The sequence below is a fragment of the Populus nigra genome, chromosome 12 (genome assembly GCF_951802175.1).
Source record: "Populus nigra chromosome 12, ddPopNigr1.1, whole genome shotgun sequence".
In the NCBI taxonomy this organism is placed as follows: Eukaryota; Viridiplantae; Streptophyta; class Magnoliopsida; order Malpighiales; family Salicaceae; genus Populus; species Populus nigra.
This window is the reverse complement of record NC_084863.1, coordinates 737,380-756,056: the sequence shown is the minus strand read 5'-3', so window position 1 is coordinate 756,056 and position 18,677 is coordinate 737,380. Positions and strand designations below refer to the sequence as shown.

The 18,677-nt window shown below is 35.7% G+C and overlaps 3 protein-coding genes and 1 long non-coding RNA gene across 5 annotated transcripts; 1 reads left to right on the top strand and 3 right to left on the bottom strand.

Annotated features, from left to right (window-relative positions):
* Nucleotides 1-146: 146 nt before the first annotated feature.
* LOC133669770 (importin subunit alpha-1-like) lies at nucleotides 147-4,702 on the bottom strand. Its single transcript, XM_062090042.1, has 11 exons — nucleotides 4,356-4,702; nucleotides 3,477-3,573; nucleotides 3,299-3,390; nucleotides 3,087-3,218; nucleotides 2,710-2,895; nucleotides 2,311-2,474; nucleotides 2,150-2,228; nucleotides 1,633-1,761; nucleotides 1,401-1,528; nucleotides 928-1,302; nucleotides 147-770 (listed from the first exon to the last, which is right to left on the bottom strand). The coding sequence occupies exons 1-10, from the start codon at nucleotides 4,563-4,565 to the stop codon at nucleotides 930-932; spliced, it is 1,590 nt and encodes a 529-aa protein (XP_061946026.1). The 5' UTR covers nucleotides 4,566-4,702; the 3' UTR covers nucleotides 147-770; nucleotides 928-929.
* Nucleotides 4,703-8,717: 4,015 nt separating this feature from the next.
* On the bottom strand, nucleotides 8,718-10,827 carry LOC133669360 (uncharacterized). Its single transcript, XM_062089460.1, has 5 exons — nucleotides 10,469-10,827; nucleotides 10,282-10,375; nucleotides 10,124-10,194; nucleotides 9,168-9,224; nucleotides 8,718-9,033 (listed from the first exon to the last, which is right to left on the bottom strand). Exons 1-5 carry the CDS (start codon nucleotides 10,577-10,579, stop codon nucleotides 8,878-8,880), a joined length of 489 nt encoding a protein of 162 aa, XP_061945444.1. The 5' UTR covers nucleotides 10,580-10,827; the 3' UTR covers nucleotides 8,718-8,877.
* A 1,064-nt stretch (nucleotides 10,828-11,891) lies between these two features.
* Nucleotides 11,892-12,452, top strand: LOC133669333 (uncharacterized). The gene is made up of 2 exons (XR_009833881.1): nucleotides 11,892-12,120; nucleotides 12,211-12,452. It is a non-coding gene; the product is annotated as an uncharacterized LOC133669333 (long non-coding RNA).
* Nucleotides 12,453-14,596: 2,144 nt separating this feature from the next.
* Nucleotides 14,597-18,389, bottom strand: LOC133668972 (calmodulin-binding protein 60 B-like). Of its 2 annotated transcripts, XM_062088987.1 has the most exons (9): nucleotides 18,281-18,389; nucleotides 17,833-17,938; nucleotides 17,663-17,738; nucleotides 17,214-17,266; nucleotides 16,463-16,950; nucleotides 16,206-16,366; nucleotides 15,895-16,101; nucleotides 15,520-15,691; nucleotides 14,597-15,426 (listed from the first exon to the last, which is right to left on the bottom strand). In XM_062088987.1, the coding sequence occupies exons 2-9, from the start codon at nucleotides 17,922-17,924 to the stop codon at nucleotides 14,942-14,944; spliced, it is 1,734 nt and encodes a 577-aa protein (XP_061944971.1). In that variant the 5' UTR covers nucleotides 17,925-17,938; nucleotides 18,281-18,389; the 3' UTR covers nucleotides 14,597-14,941. The 2 variants fall into 2 exon arrangements, with proteins under 2 accessions (XP_061944971.1, XP_061944972.1); XM_062088988.1 differs by lacking the exon at nucleotides 17,833-17,938 and having other exon boundaries at nucleotides 18,281-18,347.
* Between the last annotated feature and the right edge of the window lie 288 nt (nucleotides 18,390-18,677).

Below are 18,677 nucleotides of genomic sequence, written 5' to 3'. Positions count from 1 at the left end.
AAATCTAAAATTGCAAGTTGCGAGGAGGTGACCAGTCAAGATACTAACAAAACTCTTAGGAGTTACTGGGATAAAAGTGCCAAGAACTATATGCAAGAAGGTGTCTTCATAAGAAGAAATTGATAGGAAAGTTGGAACAAAGATGGTGAACGGTGAAATCAAAATAATAAATCAATACTGATAGCAGTTCAACATTTCCCTTCAATATAAGAGTTTTTGACACTTTGAAATAACAAGCCAGTACACTGTATATATCCTAGAAAACAGCTAGGAGACTCGTATCTTCGCAACTGACTCTTACAATGTAAAGGAAACATCATTCCAATATTCCTTGAAACTACAAGCATGGCAATATAAAGATTTTCTGAGTGCCAAAAATTAACACTATGAAAAGGGAAGCAGAGATGCTACCATGACGACTAGGACAATAGAAATATTAAAACAAAAAACTGAGAGAGAGACTCCATGTCCTTTTTATAAGACCCCAGTCTCCTGGGATAACTACTCCCTTTAAAATGAAATCAGGTTTCCCAAAATATTCTAGACATGGAAACCCAAGTTCAATCATGCCACCAATCACATTCATTTCTCTTCCCGCAACGTATTACTCTGGCCATAATGAAACCTAAGCCAGTCCAACACCCTATCAACCACTGCCCGAAACCAGAGATAGACCAAACACGACACCAAGACACCTGACCTGAACCTGAACCTGACAACCATCTCACCACACTCCTCGAGGACTTCAATGGAGCCTGCAGCTAAAACTCCTGCAATCAATAATACATCATTGAGTGCTGGAAAAATATTTTTCAGTTTTTGGGACCTTGGGTAGCAAAACTTAGATGCCCATTGGCCCTCCATGCTGATCACCAAAAATTAGCCTGGGATTACCAGAATATGAACCATCACACGATTAATATATACCTTTAGCTGAAGTTGAATCCGCCAGAGGGAACAGCAGGAGCCTCACCCCCAAATTGGAACCCAGATTGGGAAGCATCTCCTGGTGGCATTGTTTCATCCTCCTCTTCCAACCAATATGTCTCAAGAATCTTCACTGCCTTCTCATATATCTCAGTGTTGTCATGCGACTGTAGATTCTCAATTTTCTCCAATCCTTCAGCATCATCAATCATCTGAGCATAGAGATTTACACCTCCAGTTTCACTCACATTCTTGTCAGCTTCTCCTACCTTTAAGATGTTTTCAAGGCCTTCTAAACAGACTGTTACAATCCTTGGATCTGGGCAAATGAGAAGGTCACACAGGGGCTTGATACAACCCTGGCTGACAAGGTACCTGTAAACCACGTGTACACCCGGATGAGCAGGCTGATTGATTTCACTCCTCAACTTGCAAAACATGTTTTCCAAACTAATAAGATTACTGCTTCTTACTTGATTTGTTCATGGGCACCACCAGATGTAGCATTTGAAATTGCCCATGCTGCCTCTTTCTTGATGTCAAACTCAGCATTTTGAAGCAGATTAACAAGTGGACCGATAATATTAGCTTCAATAACAGCCTGCAAAATTTCATGAACAAGATATAAAGAAAATCAATTCATCCTTCAGACTGAATTGATGCAATTTAATAAATAAATGCAACCAACAAGTATTTCTGAGTTACCTGGATCTGCTCCTTGTTACCAGCTGTTATATTAGAGATGGTCCAACAAGCTTCCTTCTTGATACTCTTTTTATAATTGTTGGCCAACAAGTTCAAAAGGCAAGGCAGCGCTTGATGATTGATGATACACTACATGGTAGCAGAACACGTCAACATGTGAGATAAACAAATCTCTTCTTACAATGAAAGGGTCCACGTGTGCATCCTTAATGATTTTCCCAATAACAGAAAATGATTGAAGAAAAGCATTTCTTTTCATAACCATGAAATAAAAAGACAAACTCCTACTGCCTTCTCTGGCAGTTATATTATGCAAATAAGCAAATGCCCTATTTCCTGGTCATGAATGCCCTCGTTAGCTTTCTCCAGAAAATGCCTGTTCGTATCTGCAAGGTACTAACAGGAATGCTAAAACGGAGACAGTATCTCCATTAAAAGAATTTTCTAGGATTGTGGGATAACAAAATAGTGTAGCTTTTATGCACATGAGAAACATGTGGCTATAAGCGACAAATACCTGTGTCTGCATATCATCCCCAGTGACGATATTTCCCACAGTGCGAAGAGCAGGAATCAGAACTGAAGGAGATGGGTGCCTGAAACATGATACAAAAGTTCAGGATTTGGGTGCCTAACAAACAAAATAGAAAGGTAGAAGTCCCACAATCTAATACTCACAGCAGAAGCTCAACTAGCCGTGGACATACTCCTGCTTCGATAACAGCTTGAATTTTGTCATTTGTACCATCAGAGAGATATGAGAGTGCCCAACATGCATCAGTTAAGACTTCTTCATCGTCAGAATGAATAAGGCGTGCAAGAGCTGGAAGTGCAGGCTTAACCTGTTAAATGAGATTGTAACAAAAAGTCAAGACCTGTGGCCTAAGAACCAGAACATAAAACATTACAACAACAAAGATTCAAGTCAGCAACAATCCCTGAAATCCCTCATAACTATATATTAAAAAAGGATAAATGGCTCGACCATTATCAAGTGAAAACAAATAAAGTGTGGAGCACTGATCTTTTCACATTCAGTCAAAACGCAAATAAAAATGATCTAATAAATAACCAAACCTGATCAAAAGGAGGTTGTGGCTTGCCTCGACAAAAGTTTGAGAGTGTCCATGTAGCATTTCTGAGCATAGAAAGTTTGGCATTCTCATTTAATTGTGCCAGTAAAGGAAGCAAAGCTCCATTGCCAAGGACAAGATCACGGCATCTAGGAGAATCTCCAGCAACATTTCCCAATGCCCACACAGCCTGCACATTCAAACATATAAGGGTGGAGTTTGGTCACAATTATCTAGCAGGATAGCTACTGACTGCAACTAATTAATAAAAACCAAATCCATTCACACTGAACAAAAACATTAAGAGCTAACCCAAGACAAAATTTAGATAAACAAAAGAAAATCAAACCAGTTAACACTGGTCATGATTGATTTTCATACCTGCTCACGAACATCGTCACTTGGAGAAGCAAGAAGCTGTACAAATATAGGAACAGCCCCATGATCAATCACCACCTTGGTGTTCTCAGATGTTCCAGAAGCAATGTTTGTGAGTGCCCAAGCTGCTTCAAACTACAGTAATTTTCACATGATTACTCCAACATATACAACAACAAAAAAAAGAAACAACTAGTCAAAGGCATCTACAATACCTGTAATTGTGGGAAGTCCTCCCTCATAAGAAACTGAACAAATCGAGGAACAACACCAGCTTGTATAACTTCCTCAATAGGAGGGCTGCGCTCTGGCAACAGAAATTGACAACAGAGACATGTTATGCAAATAGCATTAATGCGATTATAAAAGACATTCCAAGAAGCAGTTTCTCACCAATTGAAAGTAATTTCCTGAACTGAGTGGTTGCCTCCAATTGCAGATTACCATCTTCAGTCCAAACACCCGCAACCATTGATGGCAGATGTTCCAACTGCAGGCAACCAAGTCCAACATAGAGAATAAATCAAAACTCGAACATCTTTTAAGATCACCAAAAGTGAAACAAACAAGTATCCAAATTTCACCTAAATTACAAGTATCCGCCATCCAAACCTCCAAAAAGCTAATGAATTAACACACCTGGAAATAGCCAAACTAGCATCCCCCAATTATTGGTTCAGACAATTCAACAGAATACATAACCCATTCAATCAAGCAATCAAAGACCAATATCCAATGGTTTGATCAATTCCAACAAGAGATCCTGGCAAAGTGGCACCCAATACCATTGCGATGGGATTGGTTGCACTCTACACGATTGAGACAAGTATTCCTATTGCATAGCTCAACCTAGCAAACAGACATTACAGTGAAACCATTAAAAGCATCATAACCGTTGAATGAATAAAACTTAAGCCCTTCAGATAATCTAATTCACCCAGTTCCGATAAAAATTCATCAAAGCTCCAAACCAACTGAAACCTAAATCTTTTAAACCTAATTCTAACTAAGCCCAACAAAACTAACACACTATAACGCTCCAAAACAATCAGACCACCAATCACACCAAAATATTATTAACCAAATTCACTCAACCTTAACCATCTCAACAGCAGCAGTTCATTAAATTTAACCACAAAGCCACCATTCAAAACCAAATTCAACAAAAACCCTAATTTCAACTGCAATCCTACACACACAAACACTCAAAGCAAATTACAATAAAAAATACTCGAAAATGAAGACGAAAATCCATAAAATCACGAAACTAACCTTCTTCTCAGCAGCAGAAGAGTGGAGACTAGCAGGCATGGCTTGAGCCTGAAGTCCTTCACGTCTCTTCTTTTGAAGACTCTCTTCTCTCCGATTCTTACGGATCTCCACCATGTTATCCTCCCTCCTCCGCCTTCCCTCCTCCGCATCCACCGCCACCTTGTACCTGTTCCGGCGGACCTCGGTCCTTGCACTCGGCCTCAACGACATCGTTTCGGATTAAAGGATTAGCTAATAAGATGATTATTTTGGATTAGCGAGTTGGTTGAAGGATTAAGCAATTAATCGAACAATAAAGTGAGGATTTTGTTTGATTTTTTGAAAGTTGAGGAGAGAGAGGGGGGCGTAGCGGAGAGGTTTGCATTATATATGTAGGGTTTGATAAGAAAATGGGTTTTGATCGTTATGTTATTACGAGACGTGCCATTGATCGGGTTAATTTGAATTTTGAAAGTGAAGAAAACGGGTGACCTTTTTGAGGGAACTGCTCGAACGACGCCGTTTACTGATGGAGGGAAGCTAGCCTGGTCGCTGCATGCCAATTTGATTGAACATTGATCCAACTAACATGATTGATAAAACTAAGGTTTTAATGATTTGGTTGGCTAACCAAACCAAATCAAAATTAGGTGGAGTCAACAACAAGAAGGAAAAAGAACAAAACGCTATCGTTTTTAATAAAAATAATTGATTTGAATCAACTATTGATTGAATAATCCAACCTCTTTTCGATTCAAGTCTAACAACTGTGCATGCTAAGACGAAAATGATTATATAAAAAAAAAATTTGGGATATTGTTTGATGTTAAAGACATAGCTCTTCACGTGAGCTTAGCACGTGCCCATGGAAAAGAAATATCAATTTCAAGAGGAGGAGATGGTTGATTGATTGATTGATTGATGAAGAGCTTTTTCAATGATTGATGCTTTAAAGTTAGAGGCAGTTCATTCCATGCATGAGTCCTTTGTTTCTTGGGCTGGGGATTTCCCAGACACCTGAGGGGAGATGCCGAGAGAGACCCTAAAAGAAAGGTTAGAGAATAGTGAGTTTCAGTGTAGCTTTGCAGACAGTTAACTGTGTATGTGTATTGCTACAATCCAATTACTCATTTATCTTTTGGTGGAAAAAAAAACTTAAAGCTTGAAGCTGGAGATTTGTTAGTCTTTTCCACTTACCCATTACTCATTAAAAAAAATTTGGGTGTGTATGTACTTTTTTCTAGTTTTTTATACAGTAAAAATACTCAATTATTCAGAAGTCAACGAAATTTATAATTATGGATCAGGTGCTTTCTTGACTTTTCACACGCTTCTTAGCAGTAAATATATTTCCTTGCCCCCCGAGATTAGAGATGTGTTGAGCCGTTGGGTAAGGGTGCTTATAGTTCGTGTATAGTGAAAGCATGTTGTTAATCTTAGAAAATACAAAAGTAAAGCTTTGTGTTTGGGAGCATTTTGGTATTTTCACAAGGGTTTTTATGTAATTAACAAGTTTGTGGGCGCGTTTTGATATTTTCATGTTTTTTTTCCAATTTTTTTATTCAGAGACTTGTGACGCATGTCCCAATCGTGTCAACGAGTGAATGACGTTTGCGCAATTTAGGTTGGCACATGCAACTCCATCTGGTAGCCAAATCTGATAATCTGACATCTCACTGAATGCGTAACCGTCACTTCTTATACATGATGTTATGTGCGTAGATATATAATAATTGATGGTTGTTTTTTTATTTTTTTCCTCTCTTAACAATTAAAAATAAAGTATATCATTATCCTTTTTACCATTTATTTTTTAATTTCACTCTTCATTCTTTTATTTTCAACCAGGTCAAATTCAAGGTCCTGCCATTAAGCTAGGTTAGAATTACTATGTTTTTTTTTTAATTTTTTTATTCAAAGACTTGTGACGCATGTTCCAAACATGTCAACGAGTGAATGATGTTTGCGTAATTTAGGTTGGCACGTGCAACTTTACCTGGTAGCCAAATCTGATAATCTGACATTTCACTAAATGCGTAACCGTCACTTCTTATACATGGTGTTATGTGTGTAGATATGTGATAATTGGTGGTTTTTGTTTTCTCTCTTAACAATTAAAGATAAAGTATATCATTATCCTTTTTACTATTTACTTTTTAATTTCATTCTTCATTCTTTTATTTTCAACAAGGTCCTGCCATTAAGCTAAGGTAGAATTAACAACTATGATTGGTGCTCAATTTTTTCCCGGATCATGAAAGTGTGTGCAGTAATGTGATGAGGAGTGTTTTTTAATTAAAAATATATTAAAATAATATATATTTTTTAATGCGGACAATCGAGTACGAGCTCTGGGCTACCTGTCTCGGCAGAAGTCAGCCTCAGTTTTTCTATTCCTCTTCCTGTGCATCGGACCCTGAAACGTGAGATTTGTGTGAATTTACCTTGAGAAATGAAGGTTTATTTGCTATAACATGGCTCCATATGATTTTATAGGAGATGAAAAAACAATTTAATGATTCATGTACGGAGGTTCTAAGTTCAATACAGGCTAATGCAGCAAGATTTCCTAAGTTTTTTTTTTTGAAATAAGTGTTTTATGATTTTATTTAACATCAGTACATGAATGTGGCACGTGAATTAAATGAATTTAATGTTAATGTGATGGGATTTAGATTATTTTTTTCATATTAATAATCTAAATCCCATCACGTTTTATGATTTTATTTTTTATAAAAAAAATTATAAAAAAATGTTGTTATATATCGTTTGACTATGTTAATAAAAATAATTGAATATAATTATTTGGTATTTAGTGGTATTAAAAAAATAAGTGTTAAAAATGATTAAAAAAAAAGACTTGAATTAATTAGCTACGGAGCCCATGATTATACAATAATATTCTTGTAGAAATATGACTGTAAATTGTCTCTTCTTGTTTTATTTTTTTTTCGTTAGCTGTAATTTTTTTTATTGATCAAGTTTCTTAAGTGTGAAATATATAAAAAATAAGAATCAAGAAAGCATGTTTTATATTAAATAAATCAACTATGCATGCTTCACAGTTCACCCCAAGATGCTTCTGGTTCATAGCTGCCGGTGACTGGTTGGTTGTCATTGAAAACTGTGCATGGCGACCGTAAATTCTTACCATAGATATTAGATCTATCGAAATAATTGGCAAATTAAATGTATTTGTACCTGAAAGTAGTGTGCTCTAATGGTTCAAGACGCAGCTTTTCAGGGCCTGACAAAACTGAAGCTGATCTGATCGTCTGGGTCAGTTCACCCTTTAAACGTACTATCGTTTTATTTTTAAAAAAATTGAACCAGGTTGCTTTTGAAGGGAGTGAGGGCATGGTACTTCTTTGGCCATGGAAACAAGGACGGGCCGTATTTTTGGTGTTCATTGTAATAATAAACATTGCTAAAAACAGCACAGAAGAAAATGTTGAAGTGTCATCGAGTGATTATCCCTAATCCCCACAGCAATGCACAATACAGCATGCAAAATTTAAGCTAAAGTTTTCCTATTTGCTGCGACCCACTTGAATTCTTTAACAACAATCTTCTCTACCATGATTCTCCATGCACAACAGACACCAAGATAAGACAAGCACTGTAAAGAAAGGGTGCCGAAAGCTAGAAAATGAAAAGCAAGCCAGAGACAAACATACCATGTAATGTAACTTTGCAAGTTGCACTACAGACACACCAGTAAAGCACTAACAGCTACAGTCCTGCCATACAACACTTTATCAAATACTAGAGACGTCGACCACCAGCACCAATGGAGGCGGCATGGACCTTGTGAAAGCTTTTGCATCACACCATGAAATGATCACAATGGACCTCGGCAATTTCAATGCCCTTTAGCTTTTTAGTGTAGCAGATCTAGATTGAGCTTTATATATACTTGGGCATAAAATTAAAAAAAAAAGATAGCCCACCTTACCTATATCCAGTGCATAACCGAGATGATAGGAGAACTGATTGGTATCAGAAGCAATGAATCAAAAAAGATTATTTCTTTGGATTGCAGTCATGCACCAAGAATTTATAAAAGAAGTTTGCAGATGCACCTATCACACGAAAAGTAACTGGCGTGATAGAACTATACATGGCCCGAATCACACTAATGCATGAAACATGTCTAAGATATTGTTTTACAAAACAATATAGTACAAGTGATATGCATAACAAATGTCAAATTTGTTCTCCCATGCTGGCCCATGCCTCATCTCCTAGTTGAAGGACCTTAAGAAATGGCTTTGGATGCCCATGTTGTCTCATGTTTGGCAAAGACAAATGTTACCATTCATAGCTCTTCTTCACTCAATGTTCAATGAACAGAGGAAAAACATAGTGTATTATATAAGTTGATGACAAACAAGTAAAGGGAAATTTTATTCTATCTGAGTATAATCACAAGCCTTCCAAGTTAAGAACAAACTAAATTGTTACCTAAACTAATCCCCCCATAAACACCAAATTTCCACCATAATTCATGCACTTGGTTGGATGATCCATTGTAATTCATGCATCAACCGCGAGAGCTGCTGCGCTTCGCTGCATTACCTTTTGATGCATTGACACGTGCCATCTTCGTACTCGTCAGCTCATCATTGAAGTCAAAGCCCATGCCATTCCCACCAACCATTTCCATAAACATCTTCTGCAGATCTTCAAAACTATCTCCCTGGAATATTCAACACACCGTTTGGAGGTCAAATTTACATTCTGCCCTTTTCAAATGGCTCAAGTGAACTAATAATGGTTACACAAAAGGGGGGCAACAGGGGAAAGTGAGGGAGTGGGAGCTCAATTTCATACCTCATCTTTCACATTGTTCATCATGGAGATCATCTCTTGCATAAAATCACAAAATTCCTGTTTTCAAAAATTTACAAATTGAAGACATACGGGCAATCTATTGAAAGAAAACAAACTAAAAAGACAGAAGAGACATCAACAATAGGTAGTCCACAATACTGTGGCATCTCATTTGTGCATGTAATACAAGCATTTGTTGCGCGCATTAGACTTGGACCGACCCAGGAAAGAGCCTAGATCACTGAATTATTAGATTAACTCATGGATCACGAGATCAACCCAGACAAATTTCTTGATGTTGACCCAACAAGTTCAAACCAGACCGATTCAAATTGAAACTCAATCCAAATCAGGTCAAAGGTTTCCAAAATCAACTTTTCAATGTTTGTCTACGTGGCATGCAGCATTTCAAACGGTGAAAAATTATGCCTTTTCATTCCGACTACAGTTTAAAACGGTACCTAATATATATGTTCATTAATCTAATAAAAGTCTGTTTGCAAATATGTTTTCTAAAAATTTGATTTTGATTTTGATTTTGATTTAAAATTATTTTTTATGTTTTTTTTAAATGTTTTAGTATACCAATGTAAAAATAATTTTTTAAAAATAATAAAAATTATTATTTTAATACATTTTTAAACAAAAATAACCACAGTAAATGCTACTAAGCTTCAAAATACCACTAAAATGTAGTGTGAATGACACATTATCGATTTCAAAAAGAAGTATCCCATAGGTTTTTTAGTCAGCAATCATGTTTAATTTGCATTTTAAATAAATAAAAAAACCTTTAGCAAGAATCCTATTTACCAAATTGCCACGAAAATGCCTTGGAAACCTCAATCATTAAACACCACACCCACGAACACCAAAACCTAAAAACGACACCATTTTGTTCTGCCTTGCAAGAACTAGAACAAAATAGAAAACAAAGAGGGTATTTTTGAACGTACCTCGTCTTCTTCCTCCAGAGGATCGTAAAGCCCAGCATCGTACATTGACCTCTTAAATTGATCGGATAAAACTGCAAAAACCCATTAAACATAGTTACCTTCGGTTCAAAAACACAGCCTTAACACCAGATTACCACCATTAAAACCGCCACTCTCACCGGAATAAGCCTCTTGAACTCGCTGGAACCGCCGTTTGGCTTCTCCGCCGATCCCAGGACTTTGATTTTGAGCCCACTTATCAGGATGCCATTTCTGAAATCATTAAAAGAAAAGGTTACAAACTTTAGATAAACCAGCAAGAAGAGTCAAAACGTGGTGGGTTGTTTTTTAAATTCTTGAATTTACCATGGCTAGTTTTCTGTAAGCAGAACGGATATCAGAGAAGGAGGCATCCCTACGAATACCAAGAATCGTGTAGTAGCAAGATCCGCCTTTGGATCCTCCTTCTCTATCCATATCTCTTTACTACAATTTAATTTACACAAAACAGCTAACCTAAAAACTCACAGTCGTCAAAGAATGAGCATAGCAGAGGAACAAGAATGCACAAGATCAAGAACTCAGGTCCGAGAAGGGGGTAGTTCTGTTGATTCTGTTCTTGTCTTTAAGGAATTGAGGAGAATTGAAGCTATAAAGGGATGTTTGTGTCTGTAGAGAGAAAATATCTTTGAGAAAAAGGGAGGGAGGAAAGTTCGAGAGACCTGAGAGCGATTACAGTTTTCGTGTTTCAGTTAAACTGTTAAAGGTTAAGTTTCATTTCAGTCACTTGATTTTTTTAAATGTAAAGTCCATCCCCTGCTCTTCATGTTGTTAGTCAACTTGTTCTTTGTCCATGTTGAATTCTCCCTTAAAAGTCAAACAAACTAAGCATAATGATGCAATATGCGTGCCGGGTGTCGTGTTAAAATGTTATTCGTTAAAAATTATAATTTTTAAAAATAAAATTTGAATTTTTATATTAATATCAAAAATAAATTTTAATTTTTTTAAATATTTTTTAATATATTTTCAAATTAAAAACACTTTAAAAAATAACCGTTATAACAATATCTAACATTTAAATATATATCTAATTTAATGGATAAAAACATATTTGAAAAACGAGCATGAGACTATAATATAACTAGTGTTTTCAAAGTAAAAGCATTATTTTAATGCTTTTGGCTTGAAAATACAAGTTATATTACAACTGTGATTGTATATCTTAAACATGTATAAATTATAATTATGATTGTGTTTTAATACAAAATAAAATATTTGTTAACACATAATTAAAATAATATTTTGCTTATATTTTATAAGATGTAAAAAGTAAAAGAAAAGGCGGAAGAAGTTGTAATTTTAGAGCTTCTTAAAGCTCGTTTAAGGTATAAAATTGTATCTAAACAACTAGACGTACCATCAAATTTATATTAAAAAAGGATATAAATATAAATTAAAATAGCAGAAGGATATAAATGAGATAAAAGTTAAAATAAGAGGACATAATAAAAATGCCACTAACCCTTTACGGTCTCGGGAGGCTAGATATTTTCATGCGATCTTGTGATTTTCACATTTGATTTTGGAATAATTACGGGACTTGCCATTGCAAATTGGCTTCCTTTTGGGCCTTGGGCACGTTTCGCGCTCTTTTTTTTAATATCTCTTAATCGCGGCGCGTTGCGTGTCGAAAAGATTCCAATTCGATTCCTGAAAGGATGAATATTTTCCTATAATATCTTTGTTACGGATGACAGTGGGCTTTCCTGTATTTATACCAGATTGATTATTTAACTGGTAAAAAATTAAATATATATATTTATTCATCAAGCGTCCTCCTTGGATTTAGATATTTGTTAACGAAATGGAATAAATCTCTGAAACAAGAGAGTGGAAGCTGAGATGGCATCTAAGCACGCCCTCCGATCAGGTCAAAGAGCAGTTTCTAGTCTCCACAGATAACCCCTTTGATCTTGCACAGTCTCAGCGATAACCTTTGATTACGATGTGAACAGGTAAGAAATATTGACGTGAAATCTATTATTTTACCATTTGATGATGGTGATGGTGAGAGAAACACTTTTTTATTCTTAATTTCTGTGAAGGAATCGTGTGTGCTGTAGAGAGATTGGGGCAACATTCTTCCTCTCCTCTCCCTCCTGAGCTTTTCCTGGATTTACTGTAAACATACGCGCCGCTGATTCATTTACCTGTAAGAAAATATTGTTCCTGTCTGTCTGGTTAATTTGACTAAACACCAAGGAAAAGAATGGAAAAGCTTGAGACGGCAAAGAGGCCACCCAGAAAGTTTGAATTTGTTAGGTATTCAAGCAGTGGCTATTAAGCTCGTACGGTTCCGACAGGTTACTTCATTAGATTTAGAATTTAATTTTCACTAGGTTTAAAATTAATTAAACAACACCATAGCTGACTTGATAGGACGATCCAATTTATATATTCTTTTTAAATAATTTCATTTTAATTATTTTTTAATTTATGTTGATTTAGATTGATAAAGGCAACCTGAATTAATCAAGTTCAATAATTTTATTTTCTCAAATTAATTTTCAATTTAATAGATATACTAACCCAACTGTTTTTTTTATCCCGGCCTCTATTTATCGTAATACGGTAGCAAATGCAATACATATTAATTTAATTTGATAAAGAAAGGATATAAAATCAATTGCTTTTACAAGTCTCTACTTTAATACGTGGAGTAAGCATTAAGGTTTCGAAAGTGGCAACTTCTACGAACCAGCCACCATGCTCTGTTAATCACCTACTTTCCAAGTAATTTAAGTGTTTTTAATCTTTACACAAATAAAATGCTATCTCTAGAAGCTAATACAAATTTGGCTTTACTTAGAGATATTGATTTTGATTTCCTGCCTTATTATACCAGTCTTCTTAAACCCGACTCGATATTATGGGTAAATCTAGTGACTCGTTGATCTTTGATGGGACTCGAGCTAGATTTTATTTTATATTGAGCTAGACTTGATTTGGTTAAACAAATGACTCGTCAAGTTAATTAACCATCTAGACAAAACTCGAGTAAAATTTAGTTTAACTTTTTTTAAAAAATAATGTAATTTTAATCTTTTTTTTTTAATTTATTTTTAAATAATATTATTTTAAATTAATCCAGATCAATTCATAACCTACTTCTTAAGCTTGGTCATGGATTGAAGAGGTGTACTGACATTAATCATTATGAGTTTGGTACTATTAATAGATAATTTTTTTTTTTTTGAATGTACTCATTTAGAAAATAAATGAAAAAGGAAAAAGTAATGGTTTAAAGAAAAAGATAATCTTTATTAAGGAGGACTTAAGTGTATTTATAAATTGACTATTATGATGGGCATTTGGAAAAGGGGTGGCATGTATCCAATCAGATAACAATCCACCTGTAAATATGGAATTAGGCACCTTTCCAGCTTGATTACTTTTTAAGATAAGGATTAGCCACACATGGTGCATATGATATGGGTAATGATTTCAGTTCAGACTATTTTTTTTTAAAAAAAATATATTAAAATAATAATTATTTTATTTTTTTAAAATTATTATATTAAAACAATATAAAAAACATAATTTTAAATAAAAAATTTTAAATTTTAAAAAGTATAATTTAAACCACATTCCTAAATATACCTTTAATCAACAACCATCAAGTAGATCAAATATCACAATCAATCAAATGACCTAAAGCTAAAGAATTACCAAGATGAGTAGACATGATTTATTTATTTCCAGTTTTTCTAACAACTTGACGATGATGGCAGCAAATGGTCGTGTTTAATGATGTTTTTATATATAAACACAAACAACATCACGTACTCCCAAGCAATAGACTACCTTCAGAGAAATGCTTAAAATCACAGGCAACAATAGACCGAACTGGATATTTCATATGAATAAACTATATTTGTATGATGAATTTATGAAAATAAAAACCATTTTTTCCTGGTAAAAAAAAAAAAACTTCCAAGATAAAGTAAATAAAAAAGTCAAAATTTAAAATAAAAATAGGGTTATATATTTATATATGTATTTGTTTTTTCCTTTATGAGAAAATTAGTTTTTCATTGTGATCCTTTTTTATTTAATTTTATTTTTCAATGATAACTTAAAACTTAATCTCATGAAATTAGATATAAAATAATTAAATTGAAAAAAAAAGTTTAAAGATAAAAGAAGAAGAAGAGTTGCTTCATTACAGTAAAACTGTTTACTTTCCAACTACCAAAAAGATAGCTGCATGATAAACTGTAATATCTTGGTACTTTTTTTTATTTTGAAAGGATAAAAATTAACTTTAAAATTATCATAAAAATAATTTTTTTTTAATTTTTTTTATATCTATTCCCTTGTAACTGAAATATAGAAATTTTAAGTTTTAACTCTCTGTATCATCTGGGATAGCTCACACAGCATCAGGAAGAAGAAAAAAAGATTGCAGAAAGTAGAGTAGATAGCACCCAATTTTGAGAGAAAAGGATTCACCATATTTGATCATTCTGAACATTCTGTACAAGAACCCATTTGTGGTAAATTGTTACAAGAAGGTGAAGAAATGACTATAGGAATCATCATGAGCTAACAAAAGCTAAACAAAGTAGCCAACACACAGAAGGCCATTTGTAACATTTTTTACAAGAAGGGCAACTTGGAAGCTATCGCCCTAAGCTAACAGGCTAAAGGAGTGAGGACCTTTTGTTGCATTTGATACATGGAGGGAAGGAAAAGATTGCAAGAGAACATGACATCTAATTAACCATTTCTCATATGCATCTAGGAGAGCTTATCTGATCCTAAATGTTGAGAAGCTTACAAACAGAGGCCTTGTAGCATTCTTTTAGCTGCGAGATCTCGCATAAATGACCCCATTTTGAGGGCAGCGCGGAGCTTGCACCACCTTGCTTTCGGTGGTCGAATCCGGGACATGTGTATACCGAAACTGGGATGAGAAGAAAAAAAGCCCGCATCCCCTTCATCACCTGCAGTGAAGATAAAGGCACTGCCTGTTCCCCATGTTGAATTACCAGGAGACCAGGTTGATGTTTGGACACAAGAAATGTCCTCAGGGCTTAATTCCTCGGTTGTCACAACTGGCCAACCTTTTGGTGACCAACTGTTTTCCTCAGTGTAGGGAAGGGGGAAAAAATCTGTAAATTTGAAGCTGTTCCGAAACATTTGAGGGAATGCTTCTTGATGACTAGTCTGAGCTCCAGAAACTTCCAACGGACTGCTACTTTCTGTGTCGTATCCATAAGATGTTGAACTGGATGAATTATTGAAATCCATTTGCATTTCTGGTTGATCGCACAAAACATCTCAGAAAAATGAGAATCGTGAACTTGGAAATGCTAATTACAGAGAATTTTGGCAATTGCAAGTTCATATACCTTGGCGTGTGACTGGGAATTCAAGTTGCTGCAGTGCTAGATTTGAACCATTAAATGGCTCAGCCTGCAGGGGTGTCAAGGACCTCGAGGGGCCAAAAATAGCACGAGCATCAACCTGGATGAAGTTGTTCACGTTCTTATAAGCTTGCCGCTTGATGTTTTCAACCAAGGCCTGACAGATTGAACAGAGAAGTTGATCAATCACATCGGAACTATTTGTGCTGGATTGATAATCATAAAAAAACCTTGAGACCCAAGAAACGCTGGACACTTCAAGAAGGGTCTCTTTGTTCCAATCTAATGAATCAATAGAAACTAAAGCTGTGTCTAAATTCAAGGATTGCAATGAACTCCATGATCTTATGCATTACTTACTTTTTGAGGAGGGGAGAGATTATGCAGAGACTCATAGCTTTGGCCATCAAACATAACTCCTACAACTTTGTAGATGGAATCAAAGAGCAGACCGATGCTTTGTCCAGCATCGAAGTAACTATAGAACTTGCTATTATCTAGAACACAGGTGGTAGCATGCTCTATAATTGTATCCCATATCCTGTTTGAGATGCCACATCCAAGAACCTGCAGCCCCATGGTTAGGACAGATTCATTAAGTCGGTGCTCATGAAACTGAGAATAACTAAATAAAAGAAAGAAGGGCATGAAACAAAAGGAGATTCTCTTACAGCGCGCAGCTTCGCTGGATCGGTCATATACAATTGCAAAAATTCCTGCACAGACACAACTCCATGAAATGCCAACCGCTTATGGAATGCACCGTCTTTTGCAATCCTTTCCAGTCGCCATATTTCATCATGCAAGTGTGGAGGGTGATGTTTCTTATACACTGAATAAAAAAAATTAACTGTCAGTCTTATTGATTCACGGTAGATTTCGCTAAAAACAGCCAGCATGTAGAGTTGGAGTTGAGCTTCGAACTTACACTCTCCGCGGTGATCCTTAACCACAAAGGCTTGGCTTCTTCCTTCCCTAATCCTCATTTCATCAGAAACCTTTTGTACAGGTCTAGCACCCAACCTGAACTTTCTACTTCTCTGCCAACTACTATTATCAGTGAAAACTATATCACCTAGTTGGCCAACACCATCTCGTAATGTAACAGTGAGCTCTCCTGTCACCAATGGCCTTCGACCTTCTCTTTCACGAATCACGTTGGCTGCAAATTCACCCCTACTCCAATCTTCTTGATCATCGAAACCAAAATCAGCATCAAGGGGAACTATCTCGATTTTCAGGGAAGCTAGAGGACCAGATGAGACAACGGTCCTCGTATTAGCATCCATCAACACAACTCTGATTGGGTAGCCGTCCTCAGCTTCTAACCTACCGCCAGTGAAGATGGTGGAGGGCAATTTGTTAACAAAGTGCAACATCAGGCCTCCTGATGTCTTGTTCTGATTAAATGAGGGTCTGCAAAAAGGTGAGCAGAAATGATTAGAACCATGAGGGTACCAAAGCTTATAGAAATAATGAATAGGTTTTGCAAGATCTATACAAGCTGGATTAGAACTGCAGAGACAGAAACCTTATAACAGAGTAAAGAAACTGATCCAGTCATGATAGTTGTTCAATTGGATCAAGCTTGATTTGATCTCAAACTCAAATTCTTACAGAACCAGAACCCTTATTGACAGATTTTTCAAAGATAACAAGCAACGGAGGCAAGAATTTACCTTGAGGATGATTGAAGAACTCTTAGAACCGTCCTTTCCACCTCATCTCGGACCTAAACAAACAAGAAGCAGAGCAAAATTTTAAAGACTGCCAAGCAATTAGTACTTCTCAATATTTAGAATTTGAGCTATTTCAAACAGATAGAAGGCTGCCATACTCAAAAGACAGGCAAATCCTTGGTATGAAATCACATGTGTTCCTCATGGAAACCAAAATAGCCAACATACACACAAGAAGTAGAAAGGCAAGGCAATGACAAAAACAGCTCAAAGTAGCAGAACCTCTTTCAAACCCTAATTACAGATTGAACTTGAAAATTGTCAAGTTGCTGTTCTAAACTATCACAAGTTGCCATTTGGACATAAAACTAACTGGAATGGATTTTGGCTAAGAAGAATACTATTAAAAATGGAAAAAATAACTAATAAATAACAGAGAGAAATCCTACCACAGTTCGAAGTAATGGTTCCATTTTAGACACAAAATCATTCACAGAAAGCCTTCCCATCACATCTCTAACAGCGCTGCAAGAAAAAACCACCAAACCCAAATTATTTAAAACCTGTAAAACTATCAGCTAAAAACACTTAGAAATTCACCAAAAAGAAATCAACCCACTTCCTAAATCTCTTTGATTCTTGAGCTCCCGGGCCTCCCATCCCAAACCCATCTTCCCCGCCATCAAACTGAAAGGGCCTCTTTAGCACCATCACTACAGTACTTTCTAAACAACAACAACAAGAAGGCCCTTTTCAAGAAATGTACAAGAAACACTTGAAACTAAAGATTGTGGTAAGTAGAGAGAGAGCAACCACCCGAACTACGAGGGTTTAAATAGGAAGTTGGGTTGACTCAAACCTAGTGGTTTGATTTCTTTAATCAACTAGGAGAAGCTACATGGGAAGTTTCATCTGAAACTAGAAAAAACAACATGCAATGTACGAAGGACACGCTAAAACTCAAAAGTCAAGGATGAATTTTTGATAAAGTTCAACAAAAAACAACAAGAAGTTCTGATATTGGACACTCCAACGTATCAGAACAGACTCAGAGACATAGGAGTTACCTGTCAACTGAAGTATAAATGAATAAAAAAAGACCAAGAACTTGGCGCGCGAATAGTACCTGCCTTTAGATACTATCAGACGTAAGTCGGAATTTTATGCCAGTTAACGAACGAACCGCGTGGATAATGATTGAAAGGTAGACCACCACTAATCCCTTTGTATTGTTATGTGCCCACAATAAAACATAATCATTAAAAATAGTAAAAGAAAGTGATTATGATGTGTGTGTTTTTGTACTCCTCTCGACTATGCTTGTGTGCCTCGTGGTGTTTTTCTTCTTCTTCTTTTACTATCTTTATCATTGCAGCCAAAATAATATTGGTTAGAAATTTAATTTTTTTAAGAAATTATTTTTAAAATATTTTTAGATTATTTTGATATGCTAATATAAAAAAT

Coding starts and splice junctions, on each gene's coding strand:
- LOC133669770 (XM_062090042.1), bottom strand. CDS start 4,565: ATGTCGTTGAGGCCGAGTGCAAGGACCGAGGTCCGCCGGAACAGGTAC. Junction 2,229..2,310: donor CGGCTAGTTGAGCTTCTGCT/GTGAGTATTAGA, acceptor ATCATGTTTCAG/GCACCCATCTCCTTCAGTTC. Junction 1,529..1,632: donor GTAACAAGGAGCAGATCCAG/GTAACTCAGAAA, acceptor GAAATTTTGCAG/GCTGTTATTGAAGCTAATAT.
- LOC133669360 (XM_062089460.1), bottom strand. CDS start 10,579: ATGGATAGAGAAGGAGGATCCAAAGGCGGATCTTGCTACTACACGATT. Junction 10,195..10,281: donor AGTTCAAGAGGCTTATTCCG/GTGAGAGTGGCG, acceptor GGGTTTTTGCAG/TTTTATCCGATCAATTTAAG. Junction 9,034..9,167: donor TGAACAATGTGAAAGATGAG/GTATGAAATTGA, acceptor TGAATATTCCAG/GGAGATAGTTTTGAAGATCT.
- LOC133668972 (XM_062088987.1), bottom strand. CDS start 17,924: ATGGTGCTAAAGAGGCCCTTTCAGTTTGATGGCGGGGAAGATGGGTTT. Junction 17,739..17,832: donor GAATCAAAGAGATTTAGGAA/GTGGGTTGATTT, acceptor TTTTTCTTGCAG/CGCTGTTAGAGATGTGATGG. Junction 16,102..16,205: donor ATCCAGCGAAGCTGCGCGCT/GTAAGAGAATCT, acceptor ATGGGGCTGCAG/GTTCTTGGATGTGGCATCTC.